Source organism: Xyrauchen texanus, chromosome 33 (genome assembly GCF_025860055.1).
Source record: "Xyrauchen texanus isolate HMW12.3.18 chromosome 33, RBS_HiC_50CHRs, whole genome shotgun sequence".
NCBI lineage: Eukaryota > Metazoa > Chordata > Actinopteri > Cypriniformes > Catostomidae > Xyrauchen > Xyrauchen texanus.
Genome location: NC_068308.1, coordinates 18,588,921 through 18,614,866, shown reverse-complemented (window position 1 = coordinate 18,614,866; position 25,946 = coordinate 18,588,921). Strand labels below are relative to the sequence as shown.

At 37.6% G+C, this 25,946-nt stretch overlaps 1 protein-coding gene across 2 annotated transcripts in view; it reads left to right on the top strand.

Annotated features, from left to right (window-relative positions):
- The window catches only part of LOC127627009 (rho GTPase-activating protein 17-like), a 30,081-nt gene extending 4,400 nt beyond the window's left edge, over positions 1-25,681 (top strand). The window contains exons 2-20 of one of the 2 annotated variants that reach the window (XM_052103199.1): positions 8,245-8,284; positions 12,046-12,150; positions 12,271-12,347; positions 12,519-12,630; positions 13,198-13,274; positions 13,359-13,476; positions 15,473-15,541; positions 15,668-15,749; positions 16,527-16,654; positions 18,764-18,875; positions 18,961-19,042; positions 19,127-19,207; positions 19,343-19,456; positions 20,152-20,243; positions 20,339-20,495; positions 21,116-21,409; positions 21,942-22,069; positions 22,426-22,968; positions 24,153-25,681. In XM_052103199.1, the coding sequence (XP_051959159.1) occupies positions 8,245-8,284; positions 12,046-12,150; positions 12,271-12,347; positions 12,519-12,630; positions 13,198-13,274; positions 13,359-13,476; positions 15,473-15,541; positions 15,668-15,749; positions 16,527-16,654; positions 18,764-18,875; positions 18,961-19,042; positions 19,127-19,207; positions 19,343-19,456; positions 20,152-20,243; positions 20,339-20,495; positions 21,116-21,409; positions 21,942-22,069; positions 22,426-22,968; positions 24,153-24,268 (2,527 nt within the window). In that variant the 3' untranslated portion in view covers positions 24,269-25,681. The remainder of the gene's footprint in view (positions 1-8,244; positions 8,285-12,045; positions 12,151-12,270; positions 12,348-12,518; positions 12,631-13,197; positions 13,275-13,358; positions 13,477-15,472; positions 15,542-15,667; positions 15,750-16,526; positions 16,655-18,763; positions 18,876-18,960; positions 19,043-19,126; positions 19,208-19,342; positions 19,457-20,151; positions 20,244-20,338; positions 20,496-21,115; positions 21,410-21,941; positions 22,070-22,425; positions 22,969-24,152) is intronic. The other variant, XM_052103200.1, reaches the window with a different exon arrangement.
- Positions 25,682-25,946: the final 265 nt, after the last annotated feature.

Below are 25,946 nucleotides of genomic sequence, written 5' to 3'. Positions count from 1 at the left end.
GAACGCAGACATGAAGCGGTTGAGGGTCATAAGGAAGGGTGTGGGGGAGGATGGCTGGACACAGGGCTCAGCTGGTCCCATGGTTCCTGTGATTGTGAGGAGGCAGTACACAGTGTTCGGCATACAGCCCCTCAAAGGAAATCCCTCCTTATTCTTTTTTTAAACAGGAAGACTTACAAAGGAAGTTTCATTTCTGTGAATGAAATCAAAGAATCAACTCCGAGATAGATCCAGCAATGATCTTGGGTGGTTTTGCATGTAAAGCATGTAACATTAGTCTTAGAGATGTGATTATTTTTATACTCCGTGATCTAAGCTGCACAAGGCACTTTAGTGCCACGTTACCTCGCAGTTTATCCAAGGCTACAACCACCTGTCAGTTTGCTGATGATGCAGAACTATTGTCAGCTCACCGCAGGGCTTTTCAGGCGCCTGGGGCCTGTTAGTTTCAGCAAAGTGGTAAAATCTGCAAGATTGTAAAGTGTAGTCAAGTAAAAGCATGCCTGGTTTAAATGAACAGAGAAATCAAGAAGTCAGTTAAAAGAGTTCATCTGTTGACATCAATATGTAATGCCCAACTCGATCCATGAACGGACATGGTGACTCAGGCCAAACCTTACTCATTCATTTTTTTATTTAAGATACGGAAATGTACGGCCTAAAGATAAAGTATAATTGTTTTGTTGTTGTTATCTTTCCCTTTGGGGTGCAATGCCATTTTTCTCTAATTAAAATCTTCTATTTCAGTTCTTGAGCTGGATTTCACGTAGTCTTCTGGGTCTTTTTTCATGTCCTCCTGTGTTAATTGAAAGCAGCTGTTCTCCACTGTCACGAGGTTACAACTGTGCAGTTTTGGTTGGAGGAGGAACTGGGGCTGAGATATTTGGTAACATGGCAGACTAAACGAAGACATACGGTACAAACGGCACAGAATCAGGCTTTTGAGCTTTGACTGATCATTTCTCACTGGGGGTCTAAATATAAATGTAATTATATCTATTATTTATTTTAAGGCACAATTTACAATCGTGTTTTTTTAATTTTTATTAAACTGCACTATCATGAATCGAAGACATTATGCTTTAACAGAAAAATCGGTAATATTGTAATGTTCTGTAAAGCTGCTTTGAAATGATGTGTGTTGTGATAAGCGCTATAAAAATGAAAATGGCGAGTTATTCAGAACCTTTGTTATGTCTTCACCAAATCAGCCATGGTCAGCCAAATGCAAATGCTGATAAATTCTGCACAATTAGTTTTCTATAATTGCAATGGGAAGAATTGTTTATTGCTTTTTGCTGATGACAACAATCTGACATAAGATCTTCAAATTACCATAATAAAGTCAACTTTGTTGATAGATGTAGCCTAACAGTGGAATAAATGACAAATGTAGGCCTATGCTTTTTTTAGTTGAGTTTCCTAACACCTTTGACATGACGGTCTGTCTATTCCATATAGTTGATCGGCAGTTGATAGCGACTCCCTTTAAAGCTTGAATAAGGACCCAAATGTGTCATTAAAGTAGTCTGTCACTGCTTGTGTGTCATATTCCAAGTCTACTGAAAGCATGCAAGTGCAATAGGTTTTGGTGAGAAACAAACCGAAATGTAAATTTATTTTTCATTGAAAAACTTGACGTCTATAAGAGAAACTTGTTCAAAGTGGCACGCATTTTCACGTGTTGTTTTTAGTGTTAAACATGATAAGCCACATAGACTAATTTGATACTTTTTGTATAAAAGCGAATCCCTTTAAACTGATTTTGCTCTTATGGAAAGGAATTGGTACTTTTATTCACCAAAGTTTCATTCAACTGATCACAATGTATAGTCAGGACATTAATAATGTGAAAAATTACTATAAAAATGACTTCTTCAAAGATTTCACATAAAAAAATCCTCAATGCTCAGCAATGACAGCTTTGCAGATTCTTGGCATTCTAGCTGTCAATTTGTCCAGATACTCTGGTGACGTTTCACCCCACAATTCCTGCAGCACTTGCCATAGATGTGGCTGGCTTGTCGGGCACTTCTCACGCACCTTACAGTCTAACTGATCCCACAAAACCTCAATGGGGTTAAGATCCATAACACTCTTTTCCATTTATCTGTTGTCCAATGTCTGTGATTCTTTGTCCACTCTAACCTTTTTCTTTTTGTTTTTCTGTTTCAAAAGTGGCTTTTTCTTTGCAATTCTTCCCATAAGGCACCCCTGAGTCTTCTCTTTACTGTTGTACATGAAACTGGTGTTGAGCGGGTAGAATTCAATGAAGCTGTCAGCTGAAGACATGTGAGGCGTCTATTTCTCAAACTAGAGACTCTGATGTACTTATCCTCTTGTTTAGTTGTACATCTGGTCTTCCACATCTCTTTCTGTCCTTTGTCTTTGAAGACTGTAGTGTACACCTTTTATGAAATCTTCAGTTTTTTTTTAGCAATTTCAAGCATTGTATAGCCTTGATTCCTCAATACAATGATTGACTGACAAGTTTCTAGAGAAAGCTGTTTCTTTTTTTTGCCATTTTTGACCTATTATTGACCTTAAAACATGGCAGTCTATTGCTTACTGTGGCAATTCAAAAACAAGGATAATGTTAAGTTTCATTTAACAAACATAATAGCTTTCAACTGTGTTTGATATAATGGCAAGTGATTTTCTTGTACCAAATTAGCAATTTTGCATGATTACTCAAGTATAAGGTGTTTGAGTGATGGCTGCTGGAAATGGGGCCTATATAGATTTGATCAAAAATTACTTTTTTCAAAGAGTGATGGTGATGTTTTTCTTACATCAGTAATGTCCTGAATATACTTTGTGATCAGTTGAATGCCACTTTGCTGAATTTAAGTACAAATTTCCTTCCGAAACAGCAAAATCTGTACATTATTCCAAACTTTTGGCCGCCAGTATATATTGTTTAAATGTAGGGGCCTGGGTAGCTCAGCGAGTAAAGACGCTGACTACCACACCTGGAGTCGCAAGTTCGAATCCATTGCGTGCTGAGTGAATCCAGCCTGGCTTCTCGCTTTTGGTGGGCCACGTGGTGAGTTGTGCATGGATGGCGCAGAAAATAATGTAAAGCTTCCACATGTGCTAGGTCTACGCGGTAAACACGCTCAACAAGCAATGTGATAAGATGCGTGGATTGACGGTCTCAGACGCAGAGGCAACTGAGGTTCATCCTCCGACACCCGGATTGTGGCGAGTCACTATGCCACCACGAGAACCTAGAGCGAATTGGGCATTCAAAATTGGGGAGGGAAAAATAAAGTAGGGCTGTCGATCGATTAACATTTTTAATTGAAATAATTGCATGGTACACCTTTTAATTATTCAAATTAATTGCAATTAATTAAACATAAATATTTGATGAGAATGCCCTAAAATAACCATAATTCAATATATAATGATTACATAATTTTAATATTATAAAAATTGAATAATTCAGATAATTAAAATGCGTTATTGTTGTAGATGTGTAAAGCATTTAATACAAAAAAGAGGCTTTCAAAGGCAATATATTGTTTATTTCCATATTATTGAACATAAGCCTGTTATTGGCCTGTAGTTCTCCACAATTATTTTTGCAACTGAATGCATCAATCTGTCTGAGATATTTATTATAAGGGATTTTCTTCGGATGCATCAGTGTATGCCTGTAGAAAGATACTTTTGAAGCTTCTCACTTTGGTTGCGTCGTGTCATATACACCACGTTTTTTGGTGGCTCTATCAAGTTAAACGTAGTTTGAAACTTAAAACGCTTCTTGAGATCTCCTTTTGTGTTTCACTTAAGACAATCATACAGGTTTGGAACAACATGAGTGTAAGTTATGACATAATTTTCACTTTTGGACTTTTATTTTAGTTTTGTGTAATTTCCTTGCTACTAGCGTCACCAAACAGAATTGCACACATAATCACTGTTTTTAAACAGGTTTCCCAAACACTTCCCTGAAGTTTAAACGAAATAATTTACACAATTACCGTCTGCCTCTAGGAGAACAATTAATATGTGAATGTACAGTGAATTTAATACTCAAGGTTATGACGGACAAGCTTAGACTAGTATGTTATATCATGGTTTCCTCATCAGTTTTGAATGTTATGGTTGCCACAACAGGAGTAGCTGTGAGGACACCGATAATGATCCACCTTGTTACACAGGAAATATTTCAGCAGTGTGTTATTGCCACAGCCTCTTTTATTAGATAATGCTGGCCTTTATATTGACATTAATTCATAGACCCATAAATCTGACCAAATTTCAACCTGTTGTCATTTGGAGATCCTTAAGGTAGCAATAAAAAAGATAATCTAGATAATTTCAAGATGAGGTCACTGAACCTGTCTTTGATTCATTGTTTTGGTGTGTATGTGTGTGTGTGTGTGTGTGTGTGTGTGCGTGTTTTTGTGATTTACGAGGACAATTTTGTAAGTTACAAATTAGTAATTACAAGGGTATTATGCTATAAATGTGATTTATGAGGACATTTCTAGTGTTCCCATAATTCAAATCGCTTAAAAATCATACTAAACAATGTTTTATTGAAAATGTAAAAATGCAGAAAGTTTTCTGTGAGGGTTAGGTTTAGGGGTTGTGTTAGGTTTAGAGGATAGAATCTATAGTTTGTACAGTATAAAAGTCATTATGTCTATGGAAAGTCCTCATAATGATAGGTAGACCAACGTGTGTGTGTGTGTGTGTGTGTGTGTGTGTGTGTGTGTGTGTGTGTGTGTGTGTGTGTGTGTGTGTGTGTGTGTGTGTGTAGAGAGAGAGAGAGAGAACTGAACCAGTGTTGTCCTCTTATATTCTCTGTCTCAGATAGACAGGACAAAATCTGTGCCATGGTCAAAGCCCTCTATTAGTTTACTATTAATAGTGCCTTAACTATTTGTTCACAAGGCTGATAGTGGACTGCTAAAATTCCCTGGGAAAGAAAATGCCTATGGCTCCCATTTCAGACAGATGGTTTCATTAAACATACACAATACATACATGCATGCACAAAAGCTGTTACCTGCTCCTAGACTTACCTAAGAATATTTCACCCAAAACTGAAAATTCTGTCATCATTTACTCACTTAGGTTGTTCCCAAATCGAATGGCTTTCTGTCTGCCATGGAACACAAGGAGTTGGAAGAAAGACAGATAAGTGGGTTTGCAGCTAGTGGTTGACCGATATATCACCTAAGCAGATGAATTGGCTGATATTTGGAATTTTTAGATGAGCTGCATCGCCCGATACATTTTCCTGTTTGGCCGATTAGCTTCTTAAACCACAATGGCACCAAGAATCGCTTGCACATGAGATAGCCACCTGAGACATGTAAATGACCAATCACAGTTTTTATTGTTGCTTGCAATCGTCTTACCACATTAATAGACCAGTGTGTAACACCGTCTCATTTAAAGAGACTGTGTTACATGATGATGTTTTATTCTCCCTCTCTACATTTGAAGTCAGAAGTTTACATACACTTAGGTTATTAAAAGTCATTAAAACTCATTTTTTTAATCACTCCACAGATTTAATATTAGCTAAATATAGTTTTGGCAAGTCTTTTTGGACATCTACTTTGTGCATGACACAAGTAATTTTTCCATCAATTGTTTAAAGACAGATTATTTAATTTTTAATAGACTATTTCACCATTCCAGTGGGTCAGAAGTTTACATACACTAAGTTACATACACTAACTGTGCCTTTACGCAGCTTGGAAAATTCCAGAAAATGATGTCAAGCCTTTATACAATTAGCCAACTAGCTTCTGATAGGAGGTGTACTGAATTGGAGGTGTACTTGTGGATGTATTATAAGGCCTACATTCAAACTCGGTGTCTCTTTTCTAAAGAAATAAAGAAATCAGCCAAGACTTCAGAAAAAAAAGTGTGGACCTCTACAAGTCTGGTTCATCCTTGGGAGCAATTTCCAAATGCCTGAAGGTACCACGTTCATCTGTACAAACAATAGTACACAAGTATAAACGCCATGGGCCCACGCAGCCATCATACCGCTCAGGAAGGAGACCGATTCTGTCTCTTAGAGATGAACGTAGTTTGGTGCAAAAAGAGCAAATCAATACCAGAACAACAGCAAAGGACCTTGTGAAGATGCTGGAGGAAGGACGTCTACAAACCTGACTCCGTTACACCAGTTCTGTCTGGAGGAATGTGTCAAAATTCCAGCGACTTATTGTGAGAAGCTTGTGGAAGGCTACCCATTACGTTTGACCCAAGTTGAACAATTTAAAGGCAATGCTACCAAATACTAACAAAGTGCATGAAAACTTCTTACATACTGGGAATGTGATGAAAGATATGAAAAGCTGAAATGTATAATTCTCTGTATTATTATCCATTATTTCACATTCTTCAAATAAATTAGTGATCCTAACTGATGAAGACAAGCAATGTTTTCTATGATTAAATGTCAGGACTTGTGAAAAACTGAGTTTAAATGTATTTGGCTAAGGTCGGTGTATGTAAGCTTCAAACTTCAACTGTATCTTCAGTTCCCTGTAACTGTTAACTGTGATAAAAAGGCAAATATCAATAAAAATATATATCGTATATCATCTGCAAATATACAGATATATATATATATATATAATTTAAAAAGATTATTTCACAAACCTCAGGAAACTTGTGCAAATCCACATATTCCTCTTTTTTATTAGTCTGGATCAAAACTGTGTCCCTCTGACTTAAGAATGTTTCACAACAATTAGTCCGTGACACTCCAAGCAGGTGATCTGGGCCATGTAAACTGGAAACTGTCAGGAGACTTATCCCTCGCGGCCCCCATCAGGCCGATTGGGGACCGGGTGTGCGTTGTTCCAGCCCGGCCCCACACTCCTCCTCTCTACACTATCCTTTTAACAATGGCTAGGGTTCAGTTTTATTTACCCTGGTTTATAACCATTGTTTAATATCACTTTGAATTTCAGTCTCTTCATGTTCTGTTTAAACAGAATGTCTTTTACCTCCTGAGATCTGAGTGTGACTGCTGTGTGCATTTTGTATTTCCCTTTTTGAGTTGTAACTTGCAACACCTAATCAACATGCAAAAAATAAATAAAAATTCTAGAGCAAATAGTTTTCCTAAAAATGCAGTATGTGTATAGCGTCACTAAGTTGTTTTATAATTTATAATTTTAAATAATACAAAGCTATAGGAAGTCAGATTTTTTTTTAAATCAAATTATGTTTTCAGGAGTGCTGGCTATTCATGTGTTTGAGATTTTACACACATTACAGCTTCTTTTCTGTAAAGTTGCTTTGGAACGATGTGTATTAGGAAAAGTACAAATGAAAAAAACTATACAAATAAAAATTATTTGACTTGATTTGACCTTTTGTTATAATGTTTTTTTCCCTGCTTTTAAATCTCAATGTTCTTTCTTTGCAATGTCAAACAAACAATTGATATCCAGTGCTGAAGCATTTTATTAATCAGAATTTAGCATAATTAATTCTGCCACAATTAATGGCCAACATTGTCCAAACATTGCCACTTATGTTAAAGTGAAAGTATACATTAAAAATTCTGAATCTTTGGACTGAGTACCATTGTCCCTTGTCTACCATACATGTTGTGTGGTCCAACCATCGTCTGCAGCCAACATCAATCTGAAACTGTATTTTGATAGGAAGTTTGGATTGAATGTACGGCTTCATAGGAAAGTTTATGGATGCTCCCTATGTAGTGAATGACTTGACCTCCTGTGTGTTGTCTGTCTACACTGGTCTCAGAAGAGTTCGAAATGCAACATATTTTCATCCTAACTCCATGTAAAGCCTCTGAAAGCAACTTTTTTTTTTCTTAATGTGAAAATGCACAGTAAATATAGGATTTCGAATGAAAACCTTGTGCTATTCTACACTATAGTGTACATTGTGTTTAGCAGCATGGCATTTTGCTATTAGTCAATGACATTTTTAAAATGGCTTGGCGGATGAAACTAGAGACACATTTTTTTTACTCAAACAGGCGTTTCTCCCAAAGTCAAACTCCGCTGTGATCGGCACCATGTTGTTTTGCCATATAACTCTGTATGTCAATTTGAGCCCTTTACGGACAGCCCAGAGTCTCCTGAACTGAGATCAGTTAGTTTACAGAAAATACAAATTTGGTTGTGTATATCGAAGCCAAAATACAACATCCACGCATGTGTACATGGGGTCACACGAGGGTAAATATGGGTTTCTTTTCTAATGACCTGTTGTCTTCTTTTACAGAGCGGAGAAAACAGAGGTCCTCAGTGATGACCTGTTACAGGTAAATGCTTTCCTTTTCATCTCTGTCTCCAGTGCAACTTTGTCTCTAATCCATTTTACGTTAAATGGTGGGAAACTAGTGAGTCACTTGTGAGTCATTGATGTTAGGCAAATACATTCCATGCAATTTATTTTTAGCACATTAGAAAGAATGTTCTCTTATGAATAATAGAAGGGAAATTGCTTGCATCACAAACACGTAACTAAGCCTTTGCTTTTTGTCCCCTGTGAATTAGGAAAAGTTTTGTTGAACAGAAAATAGAAAAACTTTGGTTGCTTTGGAAATAAAGCAAAAAAGACCCATGGAAATAATGGGACTATGCAGAGACAAGACTAGATGAAAAGTCTTGCTTTCATAATTTGTAGATTATATACATATACATCATTGTTTTGGGAATTTAGCTTTTTGTTGAAATTGTGAGATTGAGTTGTGAAAGTCTTGGAGGCATCAGTTAGAATGAGTTTAAATAAGTCTGATTAAAAATCACAGTCTGACATTGTTTTCCAGTTTAAGAAGTTCATGGCTGTCGTGGAGTTACATTTATAGCTGTGTAATGTCCTGTTACTATTGTAAAACCATACATTTGTCATTTTTAAGAAAACAATATGTAATGAATATAAATATATTTTTCTGACACTTAAAATATGTTATAAAACAGTTTTTTTGGTGGCCTGAATATGGTTCGGTGTCCGCTGGCATTTGTGATGGCTTCCCCCCATCTTGGCTGACTGTTTCTAAAATTATCTCCAGGAGATGTTTGGATATATCGAGCAAGAATCACGCTGATATCCCCTGTGGTACTTAGGGTCTCTGTTTTTATTCTGGGCTCTGCACGATGCCTAGTGAGGATCACAGTGGTATCCCATCACCCATTCTCAGCTGTCTGGACACCCGCATTATATGGCTTCCTCGGGGCAACTACTGTACACACTTGCATAATCTCTTGTAGCCATACACGACACGTGCCACCCTTTTGGTCAACATTAGTGATTTTACCCAAATGCGAGATACCCAAAAGAAATGATTCACCCAAAAATGAAAATTCTGCTATGATTTAATAAGCCTCATGTTGTTCCAGACCTTTTTGACTTTTTTTCTTCCATTTAACACAAAAGGAGTTAGGCAAAGTGATAACCTCAGTCACCATTCACTTTTAGTAAATGGTGACTGAGAGTGTCTTTCTGCCTTCGGTGGAATGCAAAAAGTGACGTTAAGGCTCGTGTATACTTCGTTTTTAAGTGGACTATTCCATCTTGTGCACGATCGAGCACTAAGCCTTTCAAAGGACTTTTTTTTTTTTTTCTTTTTTTTACAGCAAGCCAAACCAAAGTATGCTTTGGCCTTTAGGCCATGTTAGCCTCAGTCACCATTGTCTTTATCTGTATGGAGAAAAGATGCAATGAAAGTGAATGGTGACTGAGGCTAACATCCTGTCTTGCATATCTTTTTGTGTTCCAAATAAGGAAGTCAAACAGGTTTGGAACAACATGAGGGTGAGTAAATGATGACAGAATTGTAATTTTGGCAGAAATGGAACACACAATAACAGTCAGCTCCCATGCCATGCCTCTCCGTGTTCTCATGCAGGAGATGCCTGAGCGGAATGTACAGTATGCTTGACCCAGCTGTTTTAGGACTGCTTGGGGGGGGGTTATGTTATGACATAAAGGAGGCAGAGAAGTGCGAGGAGGTGGTTATCTCCTCTCCCAGCCTGTGGAATTCCTGAACTGGGCTGTTTTTGGAACACGAGTAAATTGTTTTCCCTCTCATTCTTATCACTCTCTGTTTGTTCAGTAATACCGCTCTGTTCACACAGTTCTGAAGTGACTTTCATTTCATGGTTGTTTTTCAGTGCTGACATGTGTGAAAACGGTCACGCCCTGCTCCCATCAAAAAGTTTACACCATTTGCATCTGTTACAGCATTAGTTATATTGTTGCAGGAGTGTTTAAGTCTTAGACTGTGGGCCTCCATGCTCTGACAAAATATACAGGTAAATTAATTAATGAAGTCGTCATTTTTATTTGTATAGCGCACATTGTTTAAAAAGAGCTTTACAGGAAATTATGCTATGATAGAAAATGGAGCTGTAATGTCTTAAGAGTCATTGTTGTAATTTATCCCTTTAAAAAAATATTATTTGTTTTTATACCCCCAGTGAGCAAGCCAAATGTGACTGTGGCAAGGAACACAAAACTCCAAATGGTGTTTGTTAACTTGCCCGGGGGAGGGCAATTTCCCCTAATTCCAAGGTTCAGGCAATTGGCAGGGAAGTATCCCATGTTTTACAGTTGGAGTTGGCAGCAGTTCATACACTGTGAATTCCATTGTTGTAGACTGAAGTGATATCTGGCTGGCACAGCCTGCAGTTAGTAGTCATCACTCAGCAACATGTAGCATGGCAGTGGGCATTGGGCAGGACCGGAGCTGGATCTGGCAGGCTCAGTTTATGTATGACGAGGTGGAGACAAGGAAACTAATAGCATAATATTGGGGTAGATGCAATTCACTTTAAAGCAGTGTTATAGAATATGAGAAGTGTTTCCGGATCTGGCAGTCCTAACTAATGCAACATAACTATGAATTGAGGAATAAATTAGGTTTATGCATGGCTAAGTAATTAGTCTTTAGTCTAGATTTAAGCTTAAAGAGTTATTTATTTTCATTTGATTTTTTTATTATCAATGTGATTCATTGTATTTTACATGTTGGAAAGTTGGCCAATGATAATCAATAGAAATTAATTCTGTCTGACAGACAGTCTGCAACATTTCATGTACTGTTGAGGGGTATGAGAATCCCAAAAGAGTGAATTTGCTCACCATTTATTACGTTGGCTTGACAAAGGCTGCCGCGTCCACATTTACACACTTCAAGTCTGAAAACTTCAGTTTCCGAACTTAATCGTTTCCTATTTTTTTTTATGGAGAGAGTTTTCTAAAATCTCTTTTTTGTGGAGGAAAATGCCATTTAAGTGTGGATGTTAACGTAGCAAAATAAATGTATTTGTATGGACGTGTGCCAGAGCCAACTTGATTTAGGAATTTTTCAAAAATGTTAAACCGAGAACAACATTTCTTGCACTAACACTTCCTTTCAAGCTACCTTCACCAAACTCAGTACAGACCTTCAGACTGTTCTTGAATAGTGTGTTATGACTTTTGTAACTGATCAGACAGTTTTCACTCTTGCAAATGATAAAAAATTGGGAAAATGACTTGTATTGAATTTGGCTGGTGAATTTTGTATTTTATTTATTATTATTAATTATTTAATTATATATTATAGTACTCGCATCAATCCAGGTGGGGGAGGACAAGTCTCAGTTGCCTCCACTTCTGAGACCGTCAGTCCACATATCTTCTCACGTGGCTCTTTGAGACTTTTCTTAGTCTTTTCTGCAACGTAAATGTAATATATATCTTTTTCATACCTCCTCTGGGAGTGGTGTGATCAATCAAACTTTACCTTACCCCACCCAGCTGTGTTTTCATTTCCTTTCTATCAGCAACATGTGTTAATTGTTAAGAGTGAAATGTGTAGTCTAATGCTATCTACAGGCTATTAGCAGAGCATGCTGAAATTATGAAATATCTTTCATAACATAGAAGCATCCCATGCATTGTTACTTAGCATGCCCTAGGCAGTTTTTTAAAGGCTGTTTCTTTTTGACAGAATGCATCCCAGCTTTGCATTGAGTGGCAGCTGCAGCTCAATATAGATTGTGGGTTGTTATCGATATTTTATTTTGTTCTGCACAGATTGAGCGCCGTATGGAGTTGGTACGCATCGTTTCGCACAACACGCACAAAAGAATGGCTGCATGTTTGCAGGGGCAAATAGGTACTGACGCCGAGAAGAGACATGTAAGGGCATAAAAAGTGCTTATAAAAGCACAGCATGTCAGTTATCACCACATGTTATTTATCTTGACAAATATGCTTGGATTTGCACGTTGCACAAACTCTCCTGTGTTTTTGTCACAGAAAAAGCTTCCACTGACAGCACTCTCACAGGCCATGCAGGATGGTGGGAACCAGCTGGGGGAGGAGTCTCTGATTGGGTAATTACAGGACATCAGCATTAATTAGATTTGTGTTGATTTACACTTACGTTTAGATCTTTTTTTTTTTTTTTTTTTTTAAATGGATAATTGGCTGATTGCATCATATTGAGTTGTATTTAGGAGATTCAATTTAAGCAGTTAAAAGTATGTTCTTTATCTTCTGTTCAGGAAAATGATGGAGATTTGTGGGGATGCAGAGAACAGACTGGCCTCTGAGCTAATGCAGCACGAGATGCAGATTGAGAAAGACATCTTGGACCCTCTCAATCAACTAGCAGAGGTATGGACAAGCATACAAAATCACTTCTGCATGAAATCACTAAGCATGAATTGTGCCCAGTGATAGCCTGGTTTATTTGCATGTGCTGTCTGTGCTGTTACAGCACCCGATTTACTAAAGGAATGATGCAAATCAGGTAACTGTGCAAACAAGCCCAAGAATTTAGTGCTGAATACAATTTTCAAGCTACAATTTCAATAAAAATAAATGCAAACCTCTCTTTTTAATAGAATTCTGTTTATTGCCTACTTTCCATCTGTGGTAAGAATGCAGTGTTAATTGTGCTAGTCATATAGCGTGGAATTTTGTATAAAAGGCAGAATGTATATTGGTGAGCCAAATTTGCATAGAAAGTAGGCGCCGAACAAATGACGACTTCATTTCAGCACATGTAGTGCCTGGTTAAACTAGATTGTGGATAATCACTGAAATACTATGCATAAAATTAGCACAACTGAATTCGCCTCTCAGTACCTTGTCTTCAGAGACTATCTCAGCACAGTAATTTGAGCAACATCTCTCCATCTCAGTGTTTCTAACTACAGATATATCGTATTGTTATTGTAGATGGACATTCCTAACATCCTGAAACAGAGGAGGCAGTTAGCCAAGTTGGTGCTAGACTATGACTCTGCGCGAACAAGGTGAGGTTTCTATCATATGTCTCCGTTCCATTATATGGTAACTCTAAATTGACCCATTTTACAACTGAAAATGTGTCTTCCCAGGTGGTTGCAGGCGACCAAGTCTATAATCTCAGGAACAAACACACAAGCACTGACAGCCAAGGCAGACTCACTAAAAGAGGAGGTTGATGAGGCTATGAACAAAATGGAGCTGTGTAAGGTACTAATGGCCAAACAAGCCTATACGTGCCTTCATAGTTTTACTATCACCAGATGCTTAGCTATGAATTTTACACCAACAAATGGGTGTATGATATTCCACAAAATGTTAATCTTTGTTGAATAACCCACAAGCTGTCATGCACACTGATGTGTCATGGCAAAACAGTAACTACACATTTTATGAAAGTTGAGTTATGACTGAAATCAAGTCTTATAGACCAATGTTCCCTTTTGCCATAAGTACCCCCACAGCGCTATTAGTAAGGCAGAAGTTCCCCTTCATCGACACAAAACCAAATATATGTACCAAAGGCTAAATAAATAATTTAACGTTATCATGAATTTTGTAAAAGGAAGTTAACAGTTATAATGTTTATTCATCAACAACAACTAAAACAAAAACCAGGCCATATAAGCCGTGAAACTATTGGAACACACTAATCCTCTTTAATTGTACAGGGGACCCTTTAAATGTGTATTTTTTACATGCATAATTTGTAATGTACTATTATCAAATATTTGCATTGATTTTTAGAACCAGTGCTAAAACGGTTCTGCCTCTTATTTTCATTCTAACTCCATATAAAGCATCTGAGAGCAAAGTTTTTCTACATGTGATTATGCACAGTAAATATAGGATTTCTAAGGAAAAAATGCTTTTAAGTACACTTTAATGTACATTGTGTTTAATAGTGTGGCGTTTCGCGATAACTTGCTCAAAATGGCATATCAGTTGAAACTAGAGACTCGAATTTTTGACACAAAGAGATTTTAAAAACGTAATGAGGTTTTTTACAAGATGCAGGTTTGTTAGTGTGTCTCCCAAAGACAAACTCCGCTGTGATCAGCACCATGTTGTTTTGTTACATGACTCTGTACGCCCAGAGTTTTCTGAACTGAGATCAGTCAGTTTATATTAATTTAAATTATGCATAGCGAAGCCAAAATACAACGTCCACGAATGTGAAAGTGGGGTCGCACGAGGTTAAAACTCTTTTTCTCTGTTTTAATCATTGGTTCAGTTACTAAATTTTACCTTTGCAGGGCAGTACAGTTCTAAATGCCATAAAGTGCTGCCTCTCACTCTGCTATTCTATTTTTTCACATAGAAAAGTATGATGCCGTTCTAATGATATTTCTAATCACAACTCAGTCTCAATTAAGTCCAATAGTCTGCTTTATCCAAAGTTTATCTGGCCAGATATTATCCTGCAAAACATGCACTGTTGGTAGAACTGTAGCTTACTGAGTGTTTTGATATTCTTAGTTCCAGAAGAGTCTTCTCTGAAAAATGAACCGTCCCGAATTCAGGACAGAACATTCATGAAAAAACAAGCCAAGCTTCTGCTTGCGTAGCAGAATCATTATGCTAGTCAGACAGATGATAACTGATTTACGATGCGGTGGTTGTTATAACTGATGTATAATACATTTTTCAAACCGTGTGTCGTCACCCCCATGAGCATCAACGTGTGTGTTCCTGTAGCTCTGATAAAGAATGCAAAACCAAGGTTATGGGTTTGAATAATGGTCTATATGGTCTACACTTATATAGTGCCTTTTTAACCTTAACAGTATTCGAAGCGCTTTACACTGTGACTCATTCACCCATTCACACACACACACACCAATGACGGCAGAGCTGCCATGCAAGGCGCTAGCCTGCCATTGGGAGCAACTTGGTTTAGTGTCTTGCCCAAGGACACTTCGGCATGTGGAGTCGTGTGGGCCGGGGGATTGAAACACCAACCCTACGATTAGTGGCTGACCCGCTCTACCACCTGAGCCACTGCCACCCCTGGAATCCCAGGGAGCACATTTTCTGATGAAGCGTATAGCTTGAATGCATTGCACAGTAGTGTTTGCCAAATGTTTACATGTAAATGTATCAAGAGCATGTGGCAAACCGCTGCATTTGAGTCAAAACACAATCAAACCAATAGCTTTGTATAAAAATCAAAAGATCCAATCATGTTTGCTATCTCTTATGTTAGGATCAACTTTCAGCAGACATGTACAATTTCTTCTCAAAGGAGGCGGACTACGCCCGCTACTATGTCATGGTAAGAACCTTTTTGTTTATATCTTTCATGGGGTTAGATAACTCTGTTGTTAAGTTTATTCCTGTTCATGCCTATTGTTCATTCTCATGTGCGTCTCTTCTTCTTCAATGTCTGCTCTGTTCTCAGTTATTAGAGGCACAAGCAGATTACCACCGAAAATCTCTCACCTTGCTCGAGAGCGTCCTGCCAACCATTCAATCTCAGCAAGGTAACGGCACAGTATGTGATCACTCTTGTGGTTTTATTGCTGTGTAATGATGACTAATGTCCTTCCCTGGAACAAGCGAGAATGGAGTGAATCTAGAGTGGTGGTCTGTTCCAGTAGTTTTCCGTACCGTCCTTGAAGGCACTTAATTGTTTGTGTCCTCATTTGTACCCATCAATCTAGTACTTGAGTGCAATAAATTGTTGTTGTAAGGTTTTTCTGCCTGTACATGTGAGGCAGACAGACTTGATGGCCCAGCATGTGGCCCATGAGTAATATTTCTCACATCTCACCCACCAGCCTTGTCAGAAAGAACAGTAAGCAGGAATAGATTCACTGGTGCATCATGATCCTTTCTCAAACAATTCAGGATCAATCTGGAAAAATTCAGAATTTGAAAAATAGTTATTAATAATTCTCATATTCAGCCACCAAAACAAGAAGTGACATTGCATAATTTCATGTAAACAGAAGGAAAGTTGCAGAGCTTCCTTTGATAGTAGGTTATTATACAGCATTATTCTATATTGGGGGTCAGAGCAGACAAGCATTGGGAATCGAAACGTGACTCCCTTAATTGAATCAAATGGTGAGATGCCTTAAGGTTCACCCTACTATTTAGTTAGTCTAGAAGCAGATTAACCATAGGCGAATGCTCCAATCCAATGCAGTTTGCTTCCTATAATTTGCTTATTATTCTAATACTATGTAATCAGTCTGCTGTTACATGCGTGCATGCTTGCAGTATATTCAATAAAGTCATTTATGTCCTCCCAACAGATTCATGGACTGAGAAACCAGCGTTTGGAACAGCCCTGGAAGAGCACCTGAAGCGGAGCGGCAGAGAGATAGCACTCCCAATAGAGGCCTGTGTCATGATGTTACTGGAGACTGGAATGAAAGAGGAGGTATGACAGCATGAACCACCACTGCATCTATCATACAGATCAAACAATGCATTTGTTCTCCAATTTGATCGAGACATTTTGCAAATGTTCACAATACTTGTATTTCCAAGCTTGTTTTCATTTCTACACTATGAACACAGTTAAGTGGAGTGATACAAACAGTGAAGCATCCCAGTGCCATTATACTAAATTTTAGCACTCTTGAAAAGCCATTTGTCAAATCGGATTAGAGAACTGGAACCAACTGTTGTATAATTAATATTGGTAAGTCTTTCTCGAATCACAATACAGCTATTATTCAACTTAAGTATCCAAATTGTATTGCACATGTCTCAAAATATGTGACCATATTCAGTACTGCGTTCAGATTGTAACGGGTCAAAAATGACCCAGCTCCTGTACAGATAAAAAGTGTATGCTCTCATGTGTGCCTTCACACTCACAACAACATATACCATTTTTTGTAAACAGTTAACAATCTAGCATATTAGTTAAAACTAGAGCAGTCATTTCGATTACAATTTTTAATTGCGATGAATCACTTAATTTTTCGAAGTTAATCATGATTAATCTCAGATTTTGAAATTGCTGAAATTTAACTGTATATATACTTCAAACAAATGTATTTCCTTCTTAGGAAAGAAAACAAAACAATATGTAACAATATAATGTTTTATGAACATTTTCCAAACAAAGCCTTTCACAGTATAGAGACAGAAATTAAGTAAATAGCATAACATTAAACATTTCCCAAAGTCTCAGTGGGAGGTTGACTAATTGAAAGAACTAGTCCTACATAGGTTGAATTTTCATTGCAATTACATCTCTTAAACTCTCATTCTCCACAATATGAATCTGCTGGCAGACTGTGGCTATTCGCTTTCCTACAGCAGTAGTGAAGCTGCGTTCATGATTCTCGTCAGGGCGTCAACGGCACCATAAAGCGCTGCTTAAAACTCCACATGAAAAGCGATTGAAGACAAAAATGTCTCGTTCTGCATTTTGGTGATTAGTTAAAACTTGGAATGCTTCTGTGGTAATTAAAATGTCCCTTACTTAGGCTTAAAATTAATTGATTTCTGTAACAAGTCCCATCTAGGCTTGTTTTGTTTAACAAATACAAAAAGTGGTCCTTTCCCCATCATTTTATCACTGACAATGAATCGCTAATAATTATTAATAATAATAATATTTGTTTATCTCACAAAAGTGAGTACACCCCTCACATTTTTGTAAATATTTGATTATATCTTTTCATGTGACAACACTGAAGAAATGACGCTTTGCGACAATGTAAAGTAGTAAGTGTACAGCTTGTATAACAGTGTAAATTTGCTGTCCCCTCAAAATAACTCAACACAACCATTAATGTCTAAACCGCTGGCAACAAAAGTGAGTACACCCCGAAGTGAAAATGTGAGGGGTGTACTCACTTTTGTGAGATACTGTATAAAGGCAGCTTCTCAATGCAATGTAAGTATACAAAAAATAAAAACAAACAAGTTAAGGACAATCGACAGTATTTGTGGCATAATGTTGATTACCACAAAAGTTATTTTGATTCATCTGTCCTTTTCTTTAAAAAATATAAATGTTAAAATGTAAGTTATAGTGAGGCACTTACAATAGAAGAGGGTTTAAATGCAAAAATGTGAAGCTTATAATTTTATAAAAGCACTTACATTAATTCTTCTGTTAAAACTTATATGTTATTTGTTAGCTGTAAAGTTGTTTAAATCATAATTTTTACAGTCGTTTTGGGGTTGGTTGACATTATTTCATGGCATGATGTTGTTAAATTGGCTATAACTTTACACAGAAAAGGTTAGTAAGTGATTTTATCACTAAAATCATGTTATCATGCATATTGTTTGTCTTGTGGCTATACTTTTGAAACGGTGAGTATTTTAATGTTTACGGATTGGCCACATTCACTTCCATTGTAATTGCCTCACTTTTTTTTAAAGAAAAGGAGGGACGAATCGAAATTATTTTATATTTATATTAAACCTGATATATTCCTTTTTAGTTAATAGGGGATTAAGATTATGTCATAACTAACATGTTACTGCCTGCACATTTCTTAAATTCAATCCCCCTGTTTTCCAGGGTCTTTTCAGAATTGCTGCTGGAGCCTCTAAACTGAAGAAGCTGAAGGCAGCGCTGGATTGCTCGACCTCACAGCTGGAAGAGTTCTATTCTGACCCGCATGCTGTTGCTGGTACAGTCCGATTTATTGTGTGTATCAGTAATATTCTATGTCATTTACACCCTATTCATTTGAAATGATTATTTTCTGCTTTAAGGGGCATTGAAGTCCTACATAAGAGAACTGCCTGAACCTTTGATGACTTACCATCTGTATGATGAGTGGATACAGGCATCTAAGTAAGTTGTCTTGCAGGACTATATTAAAGGGTTCAAATAATTATAACATTTTTGTATTGGTTAATACTGTGCTTTTACTTTAAGTGTCCCTGACCCAGACAAACGATTACAAGCTTTGTGGGTTACCTGTGATCAGTTACCAAAAAACAACAAGGCAAACTTCAGGTGCGTTTCAGCAACATCTAAATGTAAAGTTTCATAATTAAGTAAAAACAGCTGGACATTCACTACAACTACAAAGTGTCTTAAATTTTCGATTTGCCTTTTATGAATAGCAGGGTTTTTTGCTATGTTTTGCAGATACCTTATAAAGTTCCTTGCTAAGCTTGCACAGGAGAGTGACGTTAACAAGATGAACCCCAGCAACATTGCAATTGTCCTTGGACCCAATCTACTATGGGCCAAAACTGAGGGGTGAGAATATTCTACAAGCTGCTGCAACTAACAGGCGATTAATGCAACGATAAATCAACAGCTCTTAACCAACAATTCTGCTGTTGCCTTGAGTTAAAAGGATAGTTCACAGAAAAAAGAAAATTATGTCATTCATCTCCTTGACCTCATGTTTTCCCAAACCCATATGACTTTTTTGTCTCTGTGGAACACAAAAGGAGATGTGTATGACTTTCTTTTACAGAGTACAAACAAAGATTTTTAGAAGGATTTCAGCTCTGTAGGTCCAAACAATGCAAGTGAATGGTGGCCAGACTTTTCAAGCTCCAAAAATCACATAAAGGCAGCATAAAAGTAATTCATATTATTTAAGTGGTTAAATTTATGTTTTCAGAAGCGATATGATATAAAAGTCCTTTTTTCTATAAATCTCCACTCTTTCAAATTGTGAAAGTGAAAATGGAGATTTATAGTACAAAAGCATTCAAATATGGAACTGGTTTTAACCTAAAGTAAATGATGAGAGAGAATAAACATTTTTGTATGAACTATCACTTTAAGCAGAATGTCTGTCACCATTGACTTCCATTTAATGGTGACAGACTATTTTTTTTTTTTTCCATACAATGAAGGCAAATGTGGACTGAGCCTTGTCACATTTGTCATCCATATTTTTATTGTTTACGTTGTCTAATAATAACTCTCTTTATGCACAGGAGCCTAGCGGAAATGGCTGCTGCTACCTCTGTTCATGTGGTTGCTATAATTGAACCCATCATTCAGCATGCAGACTGGTTTTTCCCTGAGGGTATGGGGTATATAAGCTTTAAATACTTAGCAATTTCTTATACAAAATTATTTCAATCAGGTTTAAAATGTCCCTGTTTCTTGTTATTCCTTCAGATGTGGAGTTTAATGTATCAGGCATGTTTTCAATGCCTGCACCCCTGCCAAACAATGTCAACCACCTGAACCCGCCTGATTATGACTCGGGCACTATAGAGAGGAAGAGACCTGGTAGCATGGTGGGTCCAGATGGTGAATTACCTCGGAGAGACAGGTATTCATACTAATATTGACACAAAATCTCAATTAACGGTTTAATTCTAGGCTGCACAAAAATCTGCAATTAAAGGTATAGTCCACCCAGAAAACGAATTCTGTCATCATTCACTCACCCTCATGTTGTTCCAAACTCATGTGATCTTCAGTGGAACCCAAAATTAGATGTTAAGCATAAATTTAGAGAATGGCAGCCTCGTCTTTATTCACTTTCATTATGGAAAAAAGATGCAATGAAAGTGAATGGTGACTGAGACTTCCAAAATCTGCTTCACATCTCTTGTTGTGTTCCATGGAAAAAGTTATACAGGTTTGGAACAACATGTGGGTGGGTAAATGAAAGATGTTTTAATTTAGGGTGAACTGTCACTACGTTAATTAGAATCCAATTTAATTGATCAATTCACTTTAATTGAGCAATTAAAAAAAGGCCAGAAAAGCTGCCAAAAGGATGAGATTATACTCTGCATTAACTTCTCTGGTATTGTCCATTCTACTGATTATTCCCTTGCTTTTCCATATAACACGGCTATTTGTGTGTTCGGGAGGGAGGTGTCTACCAATGCAGATTCCCCTCTTTTCTGTGGTGTCGCTCTGCTGGGAACTTATTAGCACTAGTGTTGTCTTTGCTGTTTCTTCTTTCTGTAGCTCTGCTAATAAAATAATGGACCACAATCCTCGTAGAGGCAATACTGTACCTAGAAAGCAGCAAGCTTCACCTGCCTTCCAACCCCCGTTGCCCCCGATGGAGGCTGCTGGTACTGCAGGGGTTCCGCCTGTGGCTGAGCTCATGCTCCAGCAGCCTGCACCGATGGGCCTTGGCTTAGAGGGTTGCCAGCCTGGGCTGGCACAGGGGATGGCTGCCCTGGCAGCAGCACAGCAGCTTCTAGCTCAGCAAACTGAGGAGATCAGGTAAGAGGCCTGCAATGTGCTGGACCTGTGCTGTACATGAATGAGTCATCCTTACAGTATATATATATACACTGTGTAATAGACATGGAGGAGGCTTTTTTTTTTCTCAACTGGTTGTACTGTGATCTAATTTATAATCCAATGAAACAATATACTATTGCAAACTGTTTAATATTAAATATTCCAAAAGAATCTGACTTAAATGTGACATAATTTATTTTTTTAGGATGTTAAAATACTTTCTCCTATCCCAGCATAATATGTAGTCAACTATAAGTAAGCCATTTAATGGTTGACCTACCTGAAAAGCCACACTGTTGTTATGTGGCATTGTCAAAACTTTGCTCTGTTTGTTTGAGCATCCCAACCAGCCCAGACATAGCAACATTGCCCCAACCAATGGCGTGAGTTTGGTGCGGGACTATCTGTTTCTTTATTATTTTTATTATAATTTTTTTCAGTTTTGTTTGGTGATTATAGTGGCGCAGAAATTACACATTTGCATAAAGAATTATTATATATTTTTTCTCAGTTCAAAGAATCGAGACCCTGCATCCACTCCTCCAGCTCAGAGAAATGGCACTGGAGGGTCAGGACAGCTGAGTGTGGTGACCCCTGTGGCTGGATCTACAGGACCCAGTCCTCACATGGCACGCAGAGGTAAATTAACCTAAATTAACCTACTAAATCTTAACAGTGTGACTCAACTTGCACTTTTAAAAGCACATTTTAAGTATTTCACTTGTTAAGCACACTTGTTTACTAGGGTTTTTCCTCTTATTTAATTGTTTCAATATCTTGTTTGCTTGCTAAGTTGTAATATTATTAGATTTTCATTTTCTGTTTATTATATTATCTTTTTATTTATTTCTATGTGCTCTTATTTTGTCTCCTTATGTATGTATGGGGAAAAAAGCATCCATGGATACATTGTGTTTACAACGTGCTATATGGCATTTGACGCATAGTTTTAAAAGATGCTATACAAATAAAGTAAATTCTGTTCTTATTTACAGGTACAAAGAAGCCAGCCCCAGCTCCTCCTAAACCAGCCAACCCCCCACCAGGGCAACCAACCAATCAGTCAGTACAACAAACATCTTCTGGCACTCCTCAGTCCCTTAGCCCCTCCCCTAGACAGCTCTCTAGCTCTCCAACCAATTTAAGCCCCACACAGCCACAGACTCAAACCACCACAACCTCTCGTCGCCAAACGTGCAACCAGCCTCCCATTCAGGCCCCCAACCATCCACCCCCCCAGCCTCCGACACAGGTCACTACCCCTCTCCAACCCAGCGCTCTTGTTCATACTGCTGGTGACCCAGGAGAGGATCCCTCCCCTCCAAACACTCCCACTCCACCGAGTACCCCTCCACCCACGATAGTCTTTCATGACAGTCCCAGTCCAACTGCTCCTCTGGTGTTTCAGTCAGGAACTCTTCCTCGCCCGAGGCCTGTGCCGAAACCACGTAACAGACCTACTGTTCCCCCTCCGCCCCAGCCGCCAGCTGTAGGAAGCGACAGCAATGGAATTTGCAGCGCTGCTTTTAAAACACTAGGTGAAGCTCTTTTATTTCCATTACATTAAGCTACTCTTTTAGAAACTGTTTATTTATGCTTGTGTCACTTGCATGGGGTTTATAGTGCACATAAAGTCTTGAGGTGATCACTCAGAGATTTTCACCAGCAGAGCCGAAGTCATAACTTGCTATTTTTATGTTGATGTAATGTTATTAGTTTAAACATTTATAACTGAGATATTACTTACTTTGAGGAAGATAAACAACACTCTTAAACAAGAAATTGTAATATGATTATTCAAGTGTTTTATCCACTACATGTTAATGTTTCACACTTTATCATTATTATAAGCCAATAAGCATTAAAGTGATAGTTCACCTAAAATCTAATTTTACTCGCCTTCATGCTATCCCAGATGTGTATGACAAACTTTCTTCTGCTGTAAACAAACACAGATTTTTAGATCAATATTTCAGCTCTGTAGGTCCTCACTGTGCAAGTGAGTGGTGGCCAGAACTTTGAAAGCATAATAAAAGTAATCCATAAGACTCCAATCATTTTTGGGTGAAAACAAACCAAACTGTAATTCCTTTTGAACTGTACATAGTGAAATTGCAGTCTCAAAGCACGATCATTATTTCAAGGTCAATTACCGTTCCTACTGCTTGACACATGCGCAGAGCACTAGATGGCGCTATAGGAAGTGTAATCGAGCTTGAAATCATGATCGCCAATGAGACTTCAGAAAATATGAATTTAACCACTGGAGTCTTATGGATTATTTTATGCTGCCTTTATGTGCTTTTTGGAGCTTCAAAGTTCTGGTCACCATTCACTTGTATTGAATGGACCTACAGAGCTGAGATATTCTTCTAAAAATCTAGGTTTGTGTTCTGCACAAGAAAGGATGTCATACACATCTGAGATGAGATGAGGGTGAATGATTGTCCTTTTTGAGTGAACTATTCCTTTAAGATGTGTCATCTGCAAGTCGCTTCCAATCATGCTTTTAGTTCACACAGTTGGTAGAGAGCAACTTCACCACCTGACTCTGAAAACTGTTGCTACTGAGCTGGTGTGAGAGTATTGTGGCACGTCAGCATGTTTTTACAGCAAGTTGGAACTTGCTCATCTCAAATTAAATGAATAATTTCTAAAACATACATTACCAAAATGCAATAAACCGGTGTTTTATGTAACTTTGTCAATTTATTGCTTGCAGATTCGGGGATGACATTCAAAGGGCTAAGTCAAGCCCTTGTTCCTGACATTGCTGTTGAGAAGCCTTTTACCCATGTTAAGGACACAGACCTGGACACTGAGAGCACCATCCTTTAAAAATGGCCTTGAACCTGACACCACTTCCCTTAACCAAAGTTTTGCTGAAGAGCTGCTCTTCTCACTATTACCAAAGTGTTTATCATCTTGACTGTGCCTCTCAAAGACCGTATGCTTCAGACAATCAACTCTTCCAGTGGTACCAGAGAAGCGGATGCCCCAAGATGAAGCACATTCATTTAAAACTGCCTTTTTATTGTGATGGCAGTAAAAAATGACCTGTATTGCATGAGAAACTAAAATGTAATGGACTGACATGTGTGGTGATGGGGTGAATTTGGTGGATGAGAAAACAAATTAATTGTCATGAGGTACTTGTAGGTGAGTCTTTGGTAGCCTTAGCTAAACAGAGCAAATACTCAAATTAAGCTGTTGAAAACTGTGGCTTTATGTATAGCTTGTGACTGCAGGTCTCCATGCAGCTAATACAGTTCACATAATGAACTGGGGGGGGCAGCCTTAATTTGCTCGTTTGGATATTAGTTACTTGCAATATATTGGTTTAAGGAAATAAAATATATAAATTTGGATTCGTTTTCAGCCTTTTACAGCTGATGTCATCATTTTGGTGCATTATGATTGGACCTGAAAAATGAGGTAGAGCCCTCAGTTATGTGTAAAAGTCGTTCTGATTGCTGCATATGTGAAAGAAGCAATTTCCTATTAGTTATCAAATTGCATAAATGACAATTAAAGTAATTCACCTGTCAAATTATGTGATGGTAAAGGTTAAAACATGTACTTTAGTGATATTGTGGTATGGAAACCTTGTTAGATTATGGCTTTGTATGTATACCAGGCATTCACAAGATAGCTTTGTATTTTACCATACTATGACAGAATTGACATGGTACCAAAGTAGGAAAAGATGTGCCTCTTGGAAATTCTTCTAACTGTACATTAGCTCAGACAAAATTGCTTAAATCTTCCCCTCCTCACCTCAGATTCTATTATTTGTTCATCACAATTGAACCTTTTTGATACCATGACAAGATAAAATGGCTCCGCTAATCAACCCTGTCAGCATTCATCAGATTGCTGTTGTAAACAATATTAGCAGCTTGAAATTTATTTTGCCATGTTCACATGATTAAGTGGAGATTTATTCCCACATCTGAGAAAAATGTACGCAATCATGTCATCTGATGGTTCTTTTGAGTCTTTTTCTTTTTTGTTTCCTTTTGTAAAATATCCTTGTCTTTTCCATGCTGCCTTACCCAAGTACACTTACAAGCACTATTATACAAAGTTTGGAGAATACACTGACTTCACACTTATGAAACTTTAAATGTTGATGGTGCATTTGAAGATCAGAGGCTTCATGTCAGAAGACTTATTTGTCTTAAATGACTCTGGAAAAAGAAAAAAATAATGCTTTGTATTACTGCTTTAAAGAAAATTAAAAAAGTGAAACAAGAATTTGATGGAGTATTTCATTTTGTGGTTGTCGACGAATAATTTTAAAGTTTTCTTGTTCTGTCCCAAAGCCTTTTGTTTTTCTAGTTTACTTTCTTTGCCAGTAGAGTTATGGATGTGGAGCACAATTAAAAAAAAAAAAAAAAAAAAAACACTATTGTAGGATATCAGTGTATGTTTGACTTCAGTATAACCTTACATAAAAGGAATAGTTCACCCAAAAATGAAAATTATCTCATCATTTACTCATCCTCATGCCATC